At 36.9% G+C, this 18820-nt stretch overlaps 1 protein-coding gene across 2 annotated transcripts in view; it reads right to left on the reverse strand.

Moving 5' to 3' along the window:
• The window catches only part of ZFAND3 (zinc finger AN1-type containing 3), a 324315-nt gene that overhangs the window by 198008 nt on the left and 107487 nt on the right, over positions 1–18820 (reverse strand). For both annotated transcript variants that reach the window (XM_073810776.1, XM_019949681.3), the window contains exon 2: positions 10338–10378. In XM_073810776.1, coding sequence (XP_073666877.1) covers positions 10338–10365 — 28 coding nt within the window. In that variant the 5' untranslated portion in view covers positions 10366–10378. The remainder of the gene's footprint in view (positions 1–10337; positions 10379–18820) is intronic.

Here is an 18820-nt window from a genome sequence, read left to right on the forward strand (position 1 = left end):
TATGTATATGTATAACTGATTCACTTTGTTATAAAGCAGAAACTAACACACCATTGTAAAGTAATTATACCCCAATAAAGATGTTAAAAAATAAATAAATAAATAAATAAATATGAAACTCATCTTTGCCTTCACACTGACAATGTGCAAAACAGCCCTGCAATTAAATCACACCTCCAAACATTTTTGAAAAAATCTTCTGAGAAGCAAAACAGAAGACTAAATTAGAAATAGTGCATCACTATGCAGTGCAGAGAGCAAGGTTAATGAGCTAAAAGTTATACAAACAAGAAAGATATTAAGAAATGAAGATCTCACCACCAAAATAGAAAATGCGTCAGACAAACACTCCGCCCACCACACATGCACACCTTTTCCCAAATTAGCCACTGTGTGAAGCTTCCAGCACTGCTTCTCTGATTTTCCCCTGATATCTAAAGACAAACTGCAACTGAACTAAATAAAAGAAAAGAGAACAGGAAAAGTGTGTAACCCTAATCTACACACAAATGCAAAACAATGCCACTGCTACATCTTTGCAGGGTTTTTACAGTACAACCCCATCTACACCAGCTACCTTCACTCCTGACAACATCAAATAGTGGTAGAAGACTGGGACTGGTGTGTAAACACCTAAAATCAAATTTCAGTTCTCTGCTTTAAAATTTAATCTTGGGAACATTATTTAATCCATCTGAGCTGCAGTTTCTTTACCTGTAATATGGAGGTACAAAATCGCCAAAGTTGTGAGGATCAAATGGGATAATATTGGCTTTATAATATAAAAGGACTGCAAAAATCTTACTTATTATTGCAATTACTTCATTTCAGGATTCTATTGCCTTTTTAAAAACATAGATATAATTGTCCATGTACTTCCTCCATCTTATTTTACGAACAGTAATTCTTATTCCATTACTATTTTAAGTATCCTTTTTTTGGCATTCAGTTTTTTTTTTTTTTTTTTTTTTTTTTTTTTGCCATATGCAGGCCTCTCACTGTTGTGGTCTCTCCCGTTGCGGAGCACAGGCTCCGGACGTGCAGGCTCAGCGGCCATGGCTCATGGGCCTAGTCGCTCCGCGGCATGTGGGATCTTCCCAGACTGGGGCACGAACCCATGTCCCCTGCATCAGCAGGCGGGCTCTCAACCACTGCGCCACCAGGGAAGCCCTAGCATTCACTTTTAACATTATGCACCCTTGTTGTTTTTCTCTAAACCAGAAGTCTTGGGTTAAGGTATTTTTTTCTTCTCTATAGCCAGTATTTCGTCTAAAAAGTAAATTAAGAAATTTAAAACTTTGGTAATAGTTAAAACTATTAACATACACTTAGTTCTACTTTACACACTAAGACCCAGCTGAGCAGTTGGGGCTTTTAAATGATACAAAATTTTGTATCATTAAAAATCATATTTTAGCTATACATTAATGGCCTATCATTTTTCCCATCACCCCTTCTGCGGACTAAGAATTAACTGTAAGGGGGTTATAACCAAGAAAAGTATAAAAAAGCAACCTTACCATAACTCTCTAAATCAAGCACAAAGGAAACAGCCAGCCTAAAAACTACTCTAGGGACTTCCCTGGTGGCACAGTGGTTAAGAATCCGCCTGTCAATGCAGGGGACACGGGTTCGATCCCTGGTCTGGGAAGATCCCACATGCTGTGGAGCAAGTAAGCCCGTGTGCCACAACTACTGAGCCTGCGCTCTAGAGCCCATGTGCCACAACTACTGAAACCCATGCACCTAGAGCCCGTGCTCTACCAACAAGAGAAGCCACCGCAATGAGAAGCACACACACCACAACGAAGAGTAGCCCCCTCTCGCCACAACTAGAGAAAAACCCGTGCATAGCAACGAAGACCCAATGCAGCCAAAAAAAAACTACTCTAAGTACCTGTAGCATGGTGGAGTCAAGACCAGTGAAGCACAAAAAAAGCCTCACGGTGCTTTCCTGAGTCTACCTGTTATCCATTTTCCCACCAAACCTAAAAGGAAGCCCATAAAACTAAGTGATCATTTTGATTTAGTTTGCATTAGACTGAGAACATGAAACATTAGCATTGAACTCGTCACTTTTCATGTCGTAGAGGGCTGACTTTATTACATGAAAAGGGGCCAACCACATCTAACCTAAGCAGGTCTCAGGACTAGGGATCTCCAAGCCTCTTTCACAGAAGAGCACCATCAATTTAAAATTTGAGCACATACCTCTCACTGTCTTCTTGTTTTAAAAATAGTTATATACTCCTGAAGTGGATTAAATGGAGTGCCCCCTCACAAAACCACCCCCTCCCCCAAAAAAATTCCACCTGGAACCTGTGAATGTAATCTTATTTGGAAAAAGGATCTTTGCAAATATAATTAAGGATTTTGAGATAAGATCATCCCCTACATGAGGGTGGGCCCTAAATCCAATGACACTCATCCTGAGACAAGACAGAGACACACAGGAGAGAAAGCCACGTGAAAATAACAGTAGACTGGAGTGATGTGTCTTCAAGCCAAGGAATGCCAAGGATTGCTGGCAGAAACCAAAAGCTAGGAGAGACATGGAGTGGATTCTCTCTCAGACCCTTCAGAAGGAACCAACCCTGCTTGCTGATATCTTGATTTCAGACTTCTGGCCTCCAGAACTCTGAGAGGATAAACTTCCGTTGTCTTAAGCCATCAAATTTGTGGTAATTTGTTATGGCAACTCTGGGAAACTAATAGCAATAAGATTATATACATTATAAAAACCAACAATTTTTAAAGAATGACAAAAATAAGTATTAGTAGAAATTCTAACATCTTCTCTTTATGCCTCAATGGACAATCCTTTGCACCATTACAGAGTCCACAGCTTTAGACCAGTATGTGGGCAGAAATAAAACCAAATAACAGAGCCAAACTATCTTAAAAGACTCAATGACTATTAAATTTCTTCCACTTAAGAATGACACACGGTCACAATTTTTCTACTCAAGGCCTAAAAGAAGTTGCCTTTCTGCTACTTAAAGCACTGAGCATTTTGTTTCCCATTAGAAATGCAGCAATTATTTTTGACATAATTTCCATAACAACATCATCTTCAACACACTGCTTCATTTATCCTGACTAGCATAATAATTAACCACACAATTTAAGAATGCTTATTAGTAAGACAGCAAAGTGCTATAGACTAAGAGGACAGAAAGGGCTGCCAGAGTTCAGCTTTGCTAATCAGTTAAGGACCTGCTGCCTCTGAGTTGCTTTCATTTGAGAGCAAGGAAGCTACACCACAAAGAACAGGGTTTCTAATACAGAAACAGTCTCAACATATTCAAGTGTTAAAAAAAAAATAGATAAAACATGAGGTTATTAAAACTGTGGTATAAAAACAGTAGCTGAAAACTATTTATATGTCCATCAAACAGAGGACTAGATAAACTGGAGCATGTATAATGAAGGTGACCAATAATTTATCAACCAAACTGGGACACTGAGGAGGAGTACAAAGGGATGTTATTAATTTCACTGATATAAAAAGCATAAACTAAGACTGTTCGGGTACATTAAGACATTTGTTAGAATATTATAATGAACTAGATTTAATGAACTATAATTAACATGAACTAGAGCAACATGTGTCAACATAATTAATTTCTTCTGTTTTTAAATTTTATTTATTTTATTATTTATTTGGTTGCACTGGGTCTTAGTTGCAGCAGGCGGGCTCCTCAGTTGTGGCATGTGAACTCTTAGTTGTGGCATGCATGTGTGATCTAGTTTCCTGATCAGGGATCGAACCCAGGCCCCCTGCATTGGGAGCACGGAGTCTTAACCACTGTGCACCAGGGAAGTCCCAACATGACTGGTTTCTAACAGCATTATTTTAAAAAATACAAGTTTATAGAATAAGTACTGTAACAAACCACCTACACATATTAAAAACAGAATCATACATTGTTTATATAAATACCTATTCATAGTAAAAAAGTATAAATATAAGAAAGATAATGATTATCTCCGAGGTAGAAAGAGGATGACTGGGGTAAAAGAAACCTATATGATTTTAGTTCCCTTTTAAAACATGTTATAAAGCAAAAAAAAAAGACAAAACGTTCATTAATTCTGGGTTGGCTTGTGGACGTTTATTATATTACTTACTATAATATTCTGAATTTTCAGACACCCACACCAGACAGACACCCACCAATGGACATAAAATGGTTCAGAGAATCTGATAAGCTTAACTTGTCACTTTTTAACAAATACATGACAATGTGTGTTATACTTGAGTAATTGGACTTTTCAGCTTTAAAGAAATCAAAGAGTATACAACAGTAATCAAGTTAACAGAATTACAAAGACATAAATACCCTATTCAAATGCTTCATTTTAAGAGCAGCAGCTGCCTTTCTTCTGGGAAAAAGTGATTTGAAAAATCAAGGTATGACAAGCACACAGATTCTACTATACTGCCCAAACCCTCAACATGCTATATAAAATGACTCATTAGAGTGGGTGTTTTGTTTTACACTATTTTACACTATTTGTTTGTTTTTACACTATTTGTTTTACACTATTTAATGGATATGGGGTTCCCACAATTTCTAAAAGGAAACATGCATTACAAGAAGTGCTTAAAATTTTCAGATTCACTCTGTTCCAAAGTTCTAACACTTCACTTCCAGTCCAAACTTCTAACAGGAAATGGAAGCAGAAAGGAAATTAGAGTGTAACTCCAAAGCAGTAAGAGTTCCAGGTTCATGAGGAAACATTTTAGTTTACTTGTGAAATGGGAATGTTGCCCTGTTCTGGAAATTACCATGAAACTCAAGTCACCTCAAGGAAAAATGTTTGCATTTGGTTTACCATTCCATCTTATGCCCACCATTGCTGTATCACTTACCCTGGATGTCAACATTGAGATTCCCTATGCTGCTAGCTACAGCCAACTTTATTTTGCTCATTCCAAAATGAAACTAACCACTTCTGGAGTCTGTCAGACATATGTAGAATGCACTCTACTTTTTAAAAATTTATAATGTTTACAGTTAATTAATAATAAAAGTCTCAACATATAGACAAAATCAAAATTAATTAAAATCCCCCCCAAATACTCCTACTCTGAGACTACCAAAATTAAATTTTTCACGTACCTTCACCCAGCTTTATTCCATGCAACTATATACATATAATGTGTTGTCTAACTAAAAACAATATACAACACGTGCTTCAATCAATATTTAATTAATGTCCCTATGTTATTTATCAGCATTTAATTAATGCCCATATGTTATCATTAAAAGGAAAAAAAATCCCAAATAACCTAATGGCATGTTAAGAGTATAAGTTACAAAACTCTATTATTCAATAATCACTTTGGACTTATATAGAAGATTAAACAGCAATGAACAAGCTTGGTAATTTTCAGATTGGACACAAAGTATGCAGCAATGAGGAAATTGAAATCTTGCTTTAATACTAGCTATTTCTATCCCTTAAAGCCTCTCCAAAGTCCATTTTAAGTTTAAAACAATAACTATAAGATAATATCAAGAAATAATAAAAGTGAGATGAAATTACTATACAAAATTAATAATTTTCTCGAGCTGACAAAGGCTAATAAACAGAAATATATTCATTTATAACCATATTTCTCTCCAATGTTAAATATCAGAAGTCAACATCTAAGATCACTCATTTGAATGGGTACCTGAAAACAGATTCTTACAAAACCAAGTACACAGCTCTAGAGTCATTACCAGAATATGCTTCCTACATGACATGTATCATTTTCTTTATTTATTGCAATATTCTTCACCACTAACAAGGCACAAGGTACAACTAACCATGCAACAAAGGTAAGCTTGCTTAACTATCTTTCCATTAAGAAATACACATATTTGAAAAGTTACACTGAAACTAATTTTCAGAAAATTAAATAACCATCAGAAAATTAAATAACCATTCAGAAAATTAAAAACCATGTATTATCTGCTTTAATTAATCTTCAACTGATAAGAGACTCCTCACACTTTAGTTCTTCTAGTCTTATTCTTGTCTTTGTATAAATCGACATAGTAATGCATTAAAAGTACTCCTTTTTAAAGGAAACATTCTGTAAAAGGTTTAAAAAAAAAAAACCTTCTTGCACTGTGAATAATCATCCCTCCTGTATTTTTCCAATTTTATGTGAATCATGGAATAGCAAGTTTCCTAAAAGTTAGGCTTAAATGGAACGGTATGTTCAGATCATGTCTATAGTTTAAAAAGAAATTGCTTACTTTGATTTCTCAATGAAATACTTTTTTCAGTCAATAAATAAGACATTTTAGTGTCCGTTTTTTAAAGAAATTGCTGAAAATTATTAAAAACCATATACATACAGTCTAAAAGTCCACAAGACCAAACTGATTGTTTTTACACTGAGCACTTGTTAAGTTTGTCTTCTGATAAGCATCTGTCATCAGTGCTACTCAAAGAATCTTCCATCCCTTGGGACCTATCTTCAAGCTCACTCCCTTATAAAGTATAAAAAATGGTCTACGGATTATAGCTACTTCCTAGTGACCAGACTCCTCTGTCCCCCACAGCAAGCATTTCCAAGGGCGGTAGAGATAATGCCACATTGCTAGAGGTGTTACTTCAGTCAGTGCTTTAAAATTTCTGCCTTCCCCACCTTGTGATCATCCTGGTTGACGTTTCTGTCATACACACTTTTATTTAGCAAACCCATTCTGTGAAAAGCACTGCTTTATGATAGCTGGGCTTCAATACAGTAGTACAGGAGGTCGTTGTGAATTTGGTACTAAATGTCCCTAAATATCCAGACCAGTTGGTATCTAAAACTCACAAATTCAAAAATTGGGTTTGCACTCAAACAGAAAATAATACCCCAGGCATTTCTATGGTTGTTAAGAGGCAAGACCACCCTTTAGATGCTATGGTTGACCTTTCAGATATCTTCTTAACACAGCTGTAGGCAATCGGGATTAGTTCATGCTTTCACACAGAAAATCGTATAATCCAAATAAGTCAATAGCTCAGAATGAACAAAGATCACAAGAAATCAGTTGGTTAACACCTTGCCTAAAGACAGAAAGGAAATATGCCCTATTCTGCAAAGAAAATGAGATCTCAAGTAACTCAATGGCTTTCCAGTGAATTTCTGCAATTTGGTGGTTTTAAATTTTTTAAACCATACTCCACAGTAATATATATTTACATCACAACCCATTACACATATAAATGAAAATAACGTGTAACTCAAACAAAAGTTTTACAAACAATACTTATCCTTAATATCTGTGATGCATTCAGACTGTTTTCTATTGTAATCAATTTTTAATTGTGGATCATGACCCACTAAATTGATTTCTCTACCCACTAATTAATCACAATACCCACAGTTTGAAAAACTGCATTAAAAAGTAGTGTTTCAACCAGTAAGTGTTTATATCACCCTAATATAACTATTAGTACCATGTCATGAAATTTTGTTCTATTATAGATATATAGATATTTACTGATTCTTTTAGTAAAGTCATACGAAAAACAATATGAAATGTTTAATGAAAAACAGAATAGCATGATAGGTAGAATATTATAAAGGGGGTAGAAAAGCCAAAACTAGACAAGACTTTAAACATGTTTTTACTCATTTCATTCAATTTCATGTAAACAAGTTATAACAAACTCACTTTTCCACCATAGTTTTAAAAAGGAATCCTGAAAAATCTCTTTAACCTAATGGTACACAATAGCTATTTTTAATTTTTCCACGTTTTAAAGTACATTGTACACTTTAAAAGACTATTTAAAATCACAGTGGCTTTGGCCAAAGTAATCTTCATGTTGTCTTTCACATCTCATGCCTCTGCTACAATGCATTTCTATACTCTCCCTATCTTCATAGAGAAACAAAACGCACAAATGTATCTTTAAAGTTCAATGATCTTTTTTCTCTTGAATTTCAAAAAGAACACCAAAAATGCTGCTTCAGCAAGCAGGACGTTACTTACAAGTCATTCCTTTCAACTGATGTTGGGGAAATCAGGAGTGTGGGGGCAAAGATAAAGGAAGGAGAGAGTATTTTCTTTACACACTTGAAAATATCCTCTTAATATTTTTAAAAGCAAAAATAACTAAGCTGTGTAAAGAGTCAATGGACACAGACCACCAGAGATACAATAAATAATGATAACCATAGAAAATAAAACTGTAACAAGTCCAAAGAAACGCAAAGACCGTGGCTGAACTATCTTCGCTGATACTTTTTTTAACTTTATATTTATTTAGAGACATGAGACAGTTCTTTGAGTATCTGATGTGAGCCACCTGACTCACAGGTGCCTGGCTTCGCCCACAGCCACGCTTTACCGAATTATCAGGGGGAACTAGTTCTATGTGGAGACAGACTCATAATATACATTTTCTCTCATTGCTACTTCATCTTTACTACTCATACATATAAACTCTCATCAGTAAGGAAGCATTTCTTCATATCTGTAATTGTAGATACGCGTGTGGAGACAGACACACAATATACATTTTCTCTCATTGCTACTTCATCTTTACTACACATATATATAAACTCTCAGTGAGGAAGCATTTCTTCATATCTGTAATGGTAGATATGCAAAGTAAGAAAAGCACAATACATTCACTTAACATGGCAGAGATTCTGTTAAAAGCGGGATTAAAAACCAAACTTACCAGTATTTTTTCTTTTAAAAACCTAAAGTATTTGACAAATTCCAGACCTTTAACAGATACAAACTGCCAGATTCCCCAGCCCTCCCAACTCCATCAACCTATCCCCTAGTTGTGGCATAAATATAAAGGTCTAAAGCTTACACTATGATCATTTCCTTGTCCAAATAGCACAATGAACAGAAGATGGAAACTGCCAAAGATTCTCTCCTTGACCAAATTCCAGCCAGGCTCCTCTGAGCCCTCTTCTCTACCAGGCCTCAACCTTGACCTAAAAAAACTACCGACTCCCAACACAAATCATTTTATACACTCAGATCCCCCCACATTAACAGATTTAAACAACCACTAACACAGTTTTCAGACAGCTTAAGGCCCCTTCCCTAGGGTGATCCTAGTCCCTCTTAAAGTGCCTGTCTGAGAAAGCTCAAAGCTGCCAAAAGAATTTAAGATTTGTTCCAACAAACAATTGACTATAGGCCCCTGACTACCCTATCTTAGAGCATTTACTAAAAACGGTTTAAAATTGTAAACCCTTCCTCTGTCCCTTTGAGATGTATATGTGTATCTCCTACAACTCTATCACTCAGGAGTATCTTCCTCAAGGACATGAAAGCCATTCCTTTAAATGTAATCATCAGGAAGAACAGGGTCTCAATCTCTATCTCTGTAGGAGGATAAAATCCTAACTTTCCTAACTTCAATAACTGTCAACCAACAGACCCTGCCAGTCTCATTTACAATAACCAATCCTTTGTGATTTTTCTACTCGCCTGATTATACTGAGCCAAGCTAGCAGCCCCTCCCCTACTCCTTCATTCCCCCTTTAAAATGCCCATTTCCCTCTGCACAAGTCCCCTTTTCCCTACTTCAGCGGTATATTACTGATTAAAATCTGTCCTTACCACTTTAACTTGTGTCCAGGTTTGTCTTAGACAAAACAATAAAGTAATAAAAAGTAATAAAGAATGAAACTTAAACATATCCTAATTAGTAAGACTTAATTATTTTACGTAAGATCATTAGATGTGAAGTTCTTTTAAAAAACACCTGAAGGTTTTAACTTCATTAAGGAGTCATAATTCAAGGAGTCAACCAATCAGCATTTACGGGGTGGAAAAGGCCCTTGTCAAACATCAAGCCTAAGCCCTTCATGTTACAAATGATGAATCTAATGCCCAAAGAGATTAAGTGACTTACCCAAGGTGATTTCATTGAGGGATTGGATTAGAAAGCCTAATTCAGCATTATTCTCTTCCTGACTCCAAGCTGAAAATATTCTTTCTCTTGTATTCTCATTGGTAAAAGCAACATTCACCATTAATCATTCAAATCAAGATCAGAGATGAACATATATATTTTACCCTACTACAACACAAGTGTTTACAATTGCACTATATGCCAACAACTGTAAACTGAGGAAAGTTTGTTTGGTACAAGTACACACAAGATTTCATTTCACTCAGGGAAGACTGTTTCAACAGTCCTAAGCAAGTATATGAAGCAACTTAGTGACGAGAAACTGCTTTCACACACAAGCAAATAAAACCCCATGCATAAACCCAAAAAAGGGTAGACAGTCTTAAAATAATTTAGACAGCCTTAAAAACAACCAAAAGAAGAAAATAAATTTAAAACCCTTTTTCTGCACTTACCAGCAAAGCATTTGGAACAGAGATTCATAGTCTTGCTGGACCTGGGGCAAAAAGAAAGAAAGAAAAGAAAGAAGAGCTAAAAATTCAGTTATCACTCTAATCAAAACATAAAGATGTTTGAAACATAGGCAAAGAATTTCCTGGCCAGGCAACTGAACTAATAAACTAATGAGAAGTCCCTAACCAGCTAGCCACCCTCCCCCACAACAAAACAAAAACAAAACAACAAAAATAAAATGATTTTTTGTTTGTTATCTGTGAGTTAGTCAATGCTTTATTTTTTGTGACTAGCAGCTTATATGGGGCAAGTTCAGGAATACTGTAATATGCCCAGAAGATAACAGAGGAGTGAATTTATCCCACATGATTGCCACATTCCCTCTGTTTACATTAGAACATACACCACAGACTCATCACTAAAAAAGGGAAAATTTTGTCTGTAAAGAGGTAAAACTTGCTCCTTATTTACACACTCAATTACCTCTATAATATTACTTGACCTTTTGTCCTCTATCCCCTCATTCCAGTCCAATTTCAGATCCTGGTCATATTATGACCTTGCCATTTAAAATTCTTTCTTCAGATGTTCCCAATCAAATTATTTTTCATGTCCTTTCATCTGTTAATAATAACTACAATTCACTGAGTACTAACTTGGATGGGCACTTAACATACATTATCTTATTAATCTTCCCAACATTCCTGAAACTGGGCATTACCAGATTGCTTCGTTTCTAAAATACACCTTTTAAAAAAATCACATAAACATTTCTACAACCAGAAAAAATCATACCACTGGCTACAAGTGATGAATAATTTAATGAGGAAATGTTTCCACCACCTCCTTCCAAGATGTTATTAAATTGAGTGGTCTTCGAAATCAAGGACATACAGTCATCCTCATTTAACAGGTGAGCAGCTTGCCCATGGTCACACAGCTGGGGAACTAACTGCAGAGGTATCTTACCTAAGGTCTGAGCTAACTCCAAAGGCCACCCTAACTACAAAAGCCTCCTAGAATACTCTTTCTTGAGTAAACTGACCTATCTACAGCTTCATTCCTCAGCAACTCCCCTCCCAACATCTGAGTCTTCCCAGAGCCACTCCTACACATGGAATATGGCAACAGTCTTCTGCCCTCCACAGTTAATTTAACAATTAATGAAAGCCTCCCTCGGGAAGTATTCCCTGATGACTATGATTGCCTTCCAATGTACTGGGACCCAAGATCTAACTGTCAGTAATTGTCATAGGGTGATAAAATGAGGGGGGGGTGGGTGGGAGAGGAGGCAGGAGGGATCACTAGTTCTCTTTCCCAAAAGAGATGCTATGTTAACAGGTGGATCTTTCTTTAGAAGTCTGCTTAATATAAAGACATCAAAGGCAGTAAGGAAATTTAAGTATCAACAAAATGAATAAAAATGAAAAAAACAGACAAAGAGATGTATTAACAGTGGCATCTAACATTTATTACAAGCCTACCACGTGGTAAGCATAATAGCACATGCCTTTGACCCCATTTTACCAATGAGGAAACTGAGTCTCCAAGAGGGTATATAACTTGCCAAAGTTACAGAACTAGTAAGTAGATGAACCTGGTCTAATTCCAAAGCCTGTGTTTTCACCATGCCAAACTAGGGCCTCTGCCTCAATACAGAAGTTTAGATGAACACACTCTGGTGGTTTGGGAGAATGGTCCCACAACCAAGATTTAATCTACGGTAATCAAGGCAGCTCCTGGAAAAAGTACAGCCTTTAATCTGGAGGAAGCACAACTACTGCCCGACCCTCCAAATACACATATATATACACAGGGAAGCGACCCAAGGCTGCCAGTCATTTCAGTTCCAACTCAAGGAAGAACTGGGGATGAAGGAATTCCTTTGTTGCTAGAACTACCCCCAGGGAGGAAGGCCTCTTCCTGATGTGGTCGCTATCTCTTGCCCATGCAGTGCCACAGAGAGCCAGAGATAACTTGTTTATCCTCCGCTGCTCCCCATGATCCAGCAGGAATCATGGACAGCCTGCAGAGAATTACTGAGGGCAGCTGGGCACCAAGTGTGCCAGTTTTAACATCTGTGTTTCACAAAGCTGGTAAGAAAAAACGGCAAAATACAAGAGCAACTTTTTCGACTTGCCATTATCTCTCTTCAGATGGCTGATGTATTTTAAATGCCCGCTATACCTATATATTACCTAGATGACATCTATTCTACTTTCTGAGTAAGAACTTTTCAGCAACACAGTCATCAGTCAGGTTACAAAAGAAATAATACAGATATTGATATTATTAATCAAAACAGAGATGTTGTCTAAAATCTGAAAGAACCAGATTTTGGATATAGAAGTAATAGCTACTGGTAATGCCAACTTGGATCACATATGTCAGAAACACTGAATGTGAAAAAAATGGCAGAGGCTTCTGAGAACTTTGCTCCTTTCTCATGTTCAACATGTAAATCTTGAAGCTAACCACAGGCATACAACCACCAAAAAACGCAGTGTGATCCACCTGCACAGTCTTGGGGTAGACTAAATAGAGTTCTCTATGTGGCCACAAGCATGAAAGGTAGATATGATTCTCTTATATCTCCAATGTTCCAGAGAAATTGCTCTTACTGAGATATCCAATGGCTACCATGTTTCTAAAACCAAGGTTTAGTAGGTTGAATAATGGCTGCCCAAAAATATCAAATCCTAATCCCTGAAATTTGCAATTCCCGGAATTTATCTTATTTGGGGAAAAGGTCTTTGCAGAAGAATTAAGCTAAAGATTTTGAGCTTACTCTGTATTATTGAGGTGGGCCCTAAATGGCATTGCAAGTGTTTTTGTGAGAGGAAAAGAAAGTTTGGAAACACACAGAGAGAAGGCAATGTGAAAATGGAGGTAGAGACTGGAGGAATGTGGTCACAAACCCAGGAATACTGGAGCAGCCACTGGAAGCAGAAAGAGGCAAGCAAAGGATTTTTCCCTAAAGCCCCCTGGAGGGAAGGCAGTTCTGACAGATTTGGGGCTTCTAGGCTCCAGAAACTTAAGAGTATATATTTCTGTTGTTTTAAGCCATCAAATTTGTGGTAATTTGCAGCCCCAGAAAACTGATACACAGGGTTATGACCCTGATCTCATCTTACTCACTCTCTCTCAGCACCATTCAACTAGATCCATCCTTCTTGAAACTCTCTACTTTTGCCTTGTCACTCAGATCCCAGATCAAATCTACCCCTACCCTCCACCCCATTTTCCTCCCACATAACAGCTCCCTCTTAGCCACCTTTGCTGGCTCCTCCGCCACTGTCAAGGCCTTACTTATAATTGGAGGTCCCAGGACTTGGGTCCTCATTATCCCTACTTCCAACTTAGTGATATCACACAGTCCCATGGCTTTAAATACTATATCTATACACCAAAGACTCACAATTGTTTACCTTCATTCCAAACCTCTTCACCTTGCTCCAAACTCATACATCTAACTGCCTATTTGACATCTTTACATGCAGCTCAGTCACAACATTTCAAACTAGAACATTCAATATTCCCCCAAAACCCGCTGACCCATTTTGTCCACCTTTATAAATAGCAAACAGCTTCCTCCAAGTTGCTCAAGTCAAAATCCAAAACACCAACCTTGATTTCCCTCTTTCCTGCAGTCTCTCATACACAGTACTGAGCAAGATCCATTGGCTCTATTTTCAAATAGACCTAAATCTATCTACTTCTCTCCTTTGCCAATGCTTCTACTCTGGCCACCATGCTCTTACATAGGTCACTGTAAATGACGTTTTACTGGTCTTCCCACTCCCATACTTGACCCTTGGCAACGATTTTCCACATAGCAGCCAGGGTAATCTTTTTTTTTTAAGTTATATCATACTATTTTCTTTCTTAATGCCAATTTCCTGTCGCATTTATATTTTAGTGGTTTGGCTTTTTTTTTGGCTGCATTGGGTCTTCATTGCTGCAGTCGAGCTTTCTCTAGTCGCAGCGAGCGGGGATTACTCTTCATTGCAGTGTGCAGGCTTCTCATTGTGGTGGCTTTTCTTGTTGCAGAGCATGGGCTTGTTGCTCCCCGGCATGTGGGATCTTCCTGGACAAGGGCTCAAACCCGTGTCGCCTGTGTTGGCAGGCAGATTCTTAACCAATGTGCCGCCACGGAAGCCCTCCTATGGCACTTAGTATGAAATTCAAACTTGTTAACTAAAGCCTTAAGTCCTCTCATGTTCTGTCTTTTGCTCCTCTCACGTACCACACTTCAACTATACTCACCTTTTTATCTGTTTCTAGAACGCACTGCAGAGCTCTTGCCCATGCTGTTCCCTCTACTCTTAAATCATTGTAGGACTGTCTCTTTCTTGTCACTCAGGTCCTAGTTCAAACCTTCTCAGTAGGTTTCACCTGACCACCCAATTTAAATCACTCATCTTCCTGTTCACAACACCTCATTCTTTGATACCTCACCACTGGCCTGTTTGCTTGTTGACTATCCTTCAATGCCAGAATATAAGTATCATAAGAGCAAATACCCTCTTGGACCCTCATTTGGTACTTAACAGGCACCCGATAAATACTTGTTAAGTGAAGAAATGAATCCTCTCTTGAAGGCATGAACCATGAAAATTCTAAGTAAATTTTTAATATATATTTTGTAAAGGTCATTCAAACACCTCCTAGAAGACACGGCATCCACAATTCCTGTCGCTGTCAGCCTGTCATCTCTCAGGAGCTCTGTCACACTGTAATATCTATAAATGGTAGATAATGCCACCCTCTGTACCTGGCCATGATTTGTCACTCAGGAGATAACAGGTGGCAGACACTTTCAGAATTTTCTTTCCCATGAGATGGAGTTGCAAAGAATCCAGCTTAAATTTTTTTCTTCTTTCAATAAATAATGTTTAGTGATATTTTCTGGTTTTGAAAATACATGTCCCTTGTACAAAATTTAGAAAAAGAACAGAAGCATTTAAGCAAAAGCCAAAGATCACTCATAATCCTTCTTCCAAACATAAGAATTGTTAACATTCTGAAATAATGCCTTTTTATCTTTATGGATATATGTAATAAGAATTTATTATATTAACAGTACTGGTAAAGTTGTGTGGTATGTTCACATGTATGCTTTATAACATACACGTTGCATATTTTCTTTTGTATATATAAAATACAAAACTCACCAAAAATATATAATTAAAATATGTAAATTTCATTTTATATTTATGTTTAGTGATATTTCCCATATCATTAAATATTCTCCAAAAATATTCTTGTTGCTCTGTAATAGTCCATTACATACTAACACTATAGTCACTCTCTTACTGTTGAATGTTTAATCTTTTCCCCAGATTTTTTCTATTATAAGTATTGCTATAATGAGCATTTCTGGACATAAGTCTTTGGTCATAGATCTTTGGCTGGTAACTTTCTTTAAAACTGACTCTGGGGGGCTTCCCTGGTGGCGCAGTGGTTGAGAATCTGCCTGCCAATGCAGGGGACACGGGTTCGAGCCCTGGTCTGGGAGAATCCCACATGCCGCGGAGCAACTAGGCCCGTGAGCCACAACTACTGAGCCTGCGCGTCTGGAGCCTGTGCTCCGCAACAAGAGAGGCCACGATAGTGAGAGGCCCACGCATCGCGATGAAGAGTGCCTCCCACTTGCCGCAACTAGAGAAAGCCCTCGCACAGAAACGAAGACCCAACACAGCCATAAATAAATAAATAAAAATTTAAAAAAAAAAAAACTGACTCTGGAAAGGAGAATTACTGAGATGAAAAAGTATGATTTGGTAAATACCGCCAAATTACTTCCCAGATGAGTTCTACCAATTTACACTCATCAAAAGCATCTGAAAGTATTTTTTTCAATACACTCCCACCAACATTAAGTAAATAATTAATTTCAAATCTTTGTTTAATGGGAGAAATGGTTATCCTGCTTTAATCATGTGTTTTCTTCTGAAATTAAAAAAAATTCAAATTCTGAAGGATATTAATTTTTTTAATGAAAAATAAATTAATCTTCCAGCTAGTTTGTCTCAAGGAATTAAAAGAACATTCCTAATTTCTGAGAATTCTAAAAACATTTTATTTACAGCATTTTCTTGACAGTCATACAACACTACTAACTCTCACCACTCAGAAAAATGCATACATGCCAGGTCCCCCCCCACAAATATTTTAATACAAATATGGAAATAGAAAACAACCCTGTCATCATATCAGTGAGGAAGAAACTGAGGCACAAAAAAAATAAAGAGGAGTCAAAAGGAAAAACAAAAGTACCAATACATAACTATGCCAAGCCATTCCAGCCATTCCACCCTAAATTTCTCTAGGTAAGGCATGGATCATAACATTTTTAAAAACCTAGACTACACAGGGATTTCCTTCTTAATGAAGAAAACCAATCTGTAAAAACCAACGAGTCACATTTCCTAATTCAATCTCCTTCAATAATCCAGAGGAAGGAGAGGGGAGCTGGGCAGGGATGTGCATATACATGCAAAGGAAGAGAAGGAATAAAACAAACCACAATGCCTCCTCCACTCTAAAAACCATTCCAGTCACCTTAGAAGTAAGATTATATGATTAAAGACTAGTAACAATCCACGTGCCACCTCATACACGTTAAGCCAGAAAGTCTTAACTTCCTACAACAGCTAGAAAGCAGCAAACAACTCTACTAAATCATCACTCTTTGCTCACCCCAGGCAAACAAGAAAAAGGCCAGTTCAAACAGATGACATCCTAGCAGGCAATGACAAAGGAGGCTTTCAACAGTGCATCCAGCCTGTCTGAATTGTTATACATCACTCTAAATCATTCGGACAATATCTGCAAAGTTTTCTTTTTAAGGGAATATTACAAAGGAAAAGATGGAGTTGTTATTAAGGGGGATTAGTTGCTAGAATGTAAGCAATATGGGTCATGCTACTTTAAAAGCTAATTTCACTGTAATAATTTAGATTCCAGGTAGGGTACTGTAATGAACCGTGTCTTAACACTTTATACCCAAATTCAAGGACAGGAAGGACATAGCACACACCTCTGGTTTTCTTTAAGTCCCTGCACTAAAAAGATATACAGATGTAAAACAAGTCACATTATCATCTGTGGCCCTGTACACATTACTAAAAGGCTAGCCCAGCACTACCTAACGATTAAAACAAGATGAGGCATGGCCATCAATAAACTGATAAAAAGAAGAAGAAATATTAAAACGTAAATCCTTTGTAGAAATGCAGAAGAAAAAAATACAATGAACTGAATAAAAATGGCAAATAATTTTTCCACATAAGAGAAACTTAATGACCCTATCAATTCTAACACATACTGTATACAGTGGCTGCAGCTGTCTTACCATATATGCCCAAACATGAGGAAAGGTTTTCTTCCCTAAAATTATCCTTCAAGAAGCAGGAATTGTTTTACAATTAAATCCTTACTTTTGAAGTAGGCATCAATAATTTTATATTAAATACAAACAGGGGAGAAAGAAAAAAAAGAAAAGGCTTCCCAAAAACCTTGAAGTGAAAACTCCAAGGAGCAGTCACGCCCAGGGGAATGGCATTTGGGATTCCAAAAGAGTAAGACCCTACCAATGGAATCAAACTCCCAGGGACGTCCATCCAGTCAGAGTCTGTGAAAGGGGCAAGGCAGTGAAGTTCTCATCTCTGGGCATAGACAGGGAAGTTCTCATCTCTGGGCATAAACACTGAAGTCTGGAAAAACATCACATAACACTAGCGCTGGATGCTTTGTCAAAGTTATTACACCAAACAAGTTTCAAAAGGGAGTAAAATACAGATTTAAACACAGATTAAGTACTTATTCCTGGAGTGTAATGTCACAATTACAAGAGGTAGCTGCCACCTGAAAAAGGCCTCTGAAGATCATTTAGGAAGCAATGCAATAAAAAAAACCTTGGAAAGTTAGGAAGATCACAAATAACATCAAAATGATGGCAATTCTCCTAATGTTATATGAATGAATTCTGTGGCTTCAGATAAAACTTACAGAGAGCAACATTTACAGATTCTTTAAATGCTCCATATCTCAAACAACTTGTAAGGAAGTAAATAACTGAAAAACGGGGCCAATACCTTTAAATGTGGTTTCAGTAAATAAATATTAAAGACATTCACGGCTGTGAAGATGTGGAGCATTCAAATAACTGTTTCATAAAATGACTGTGGGAAAGTAATATCTTTAAATGTATATTAGGAATAAATTCAAATACATGGAACTTGATAGTATAACCTATTCTTAAATATGCATGTGCAATTACTACTGGGGTAAACTGAGAGAAGAATATAGGAGATCTCTCTGTATTATTCTTTTTCTACAATTGCATGTAAATCTAAATTATCTCAAAATGAAAAAGTTAAAGAAAAGATTCTTTTAATATATATATGCAATTATTATAATTAACTATTTAACATTTTAATTATTTCGTCTATACCCCTAAAAATTTCTATATTTATGTTGA

Source organism: Tursiops truncatus, chromosome 10, assembly GCF_011762595.2.
Source record: "Tursiops truncatus isolate mTurTru1 chromosome 10, mTurTru1.mat.Y, whole genome shotgun sequence".
Taxonomy (NCBI): domain Eukaryota; kingdom Metazoa; phylum Chordata; class Mammalia; order Artiodactyla; family Delphinidae; genus Tursiops; species Tursiops truncatus.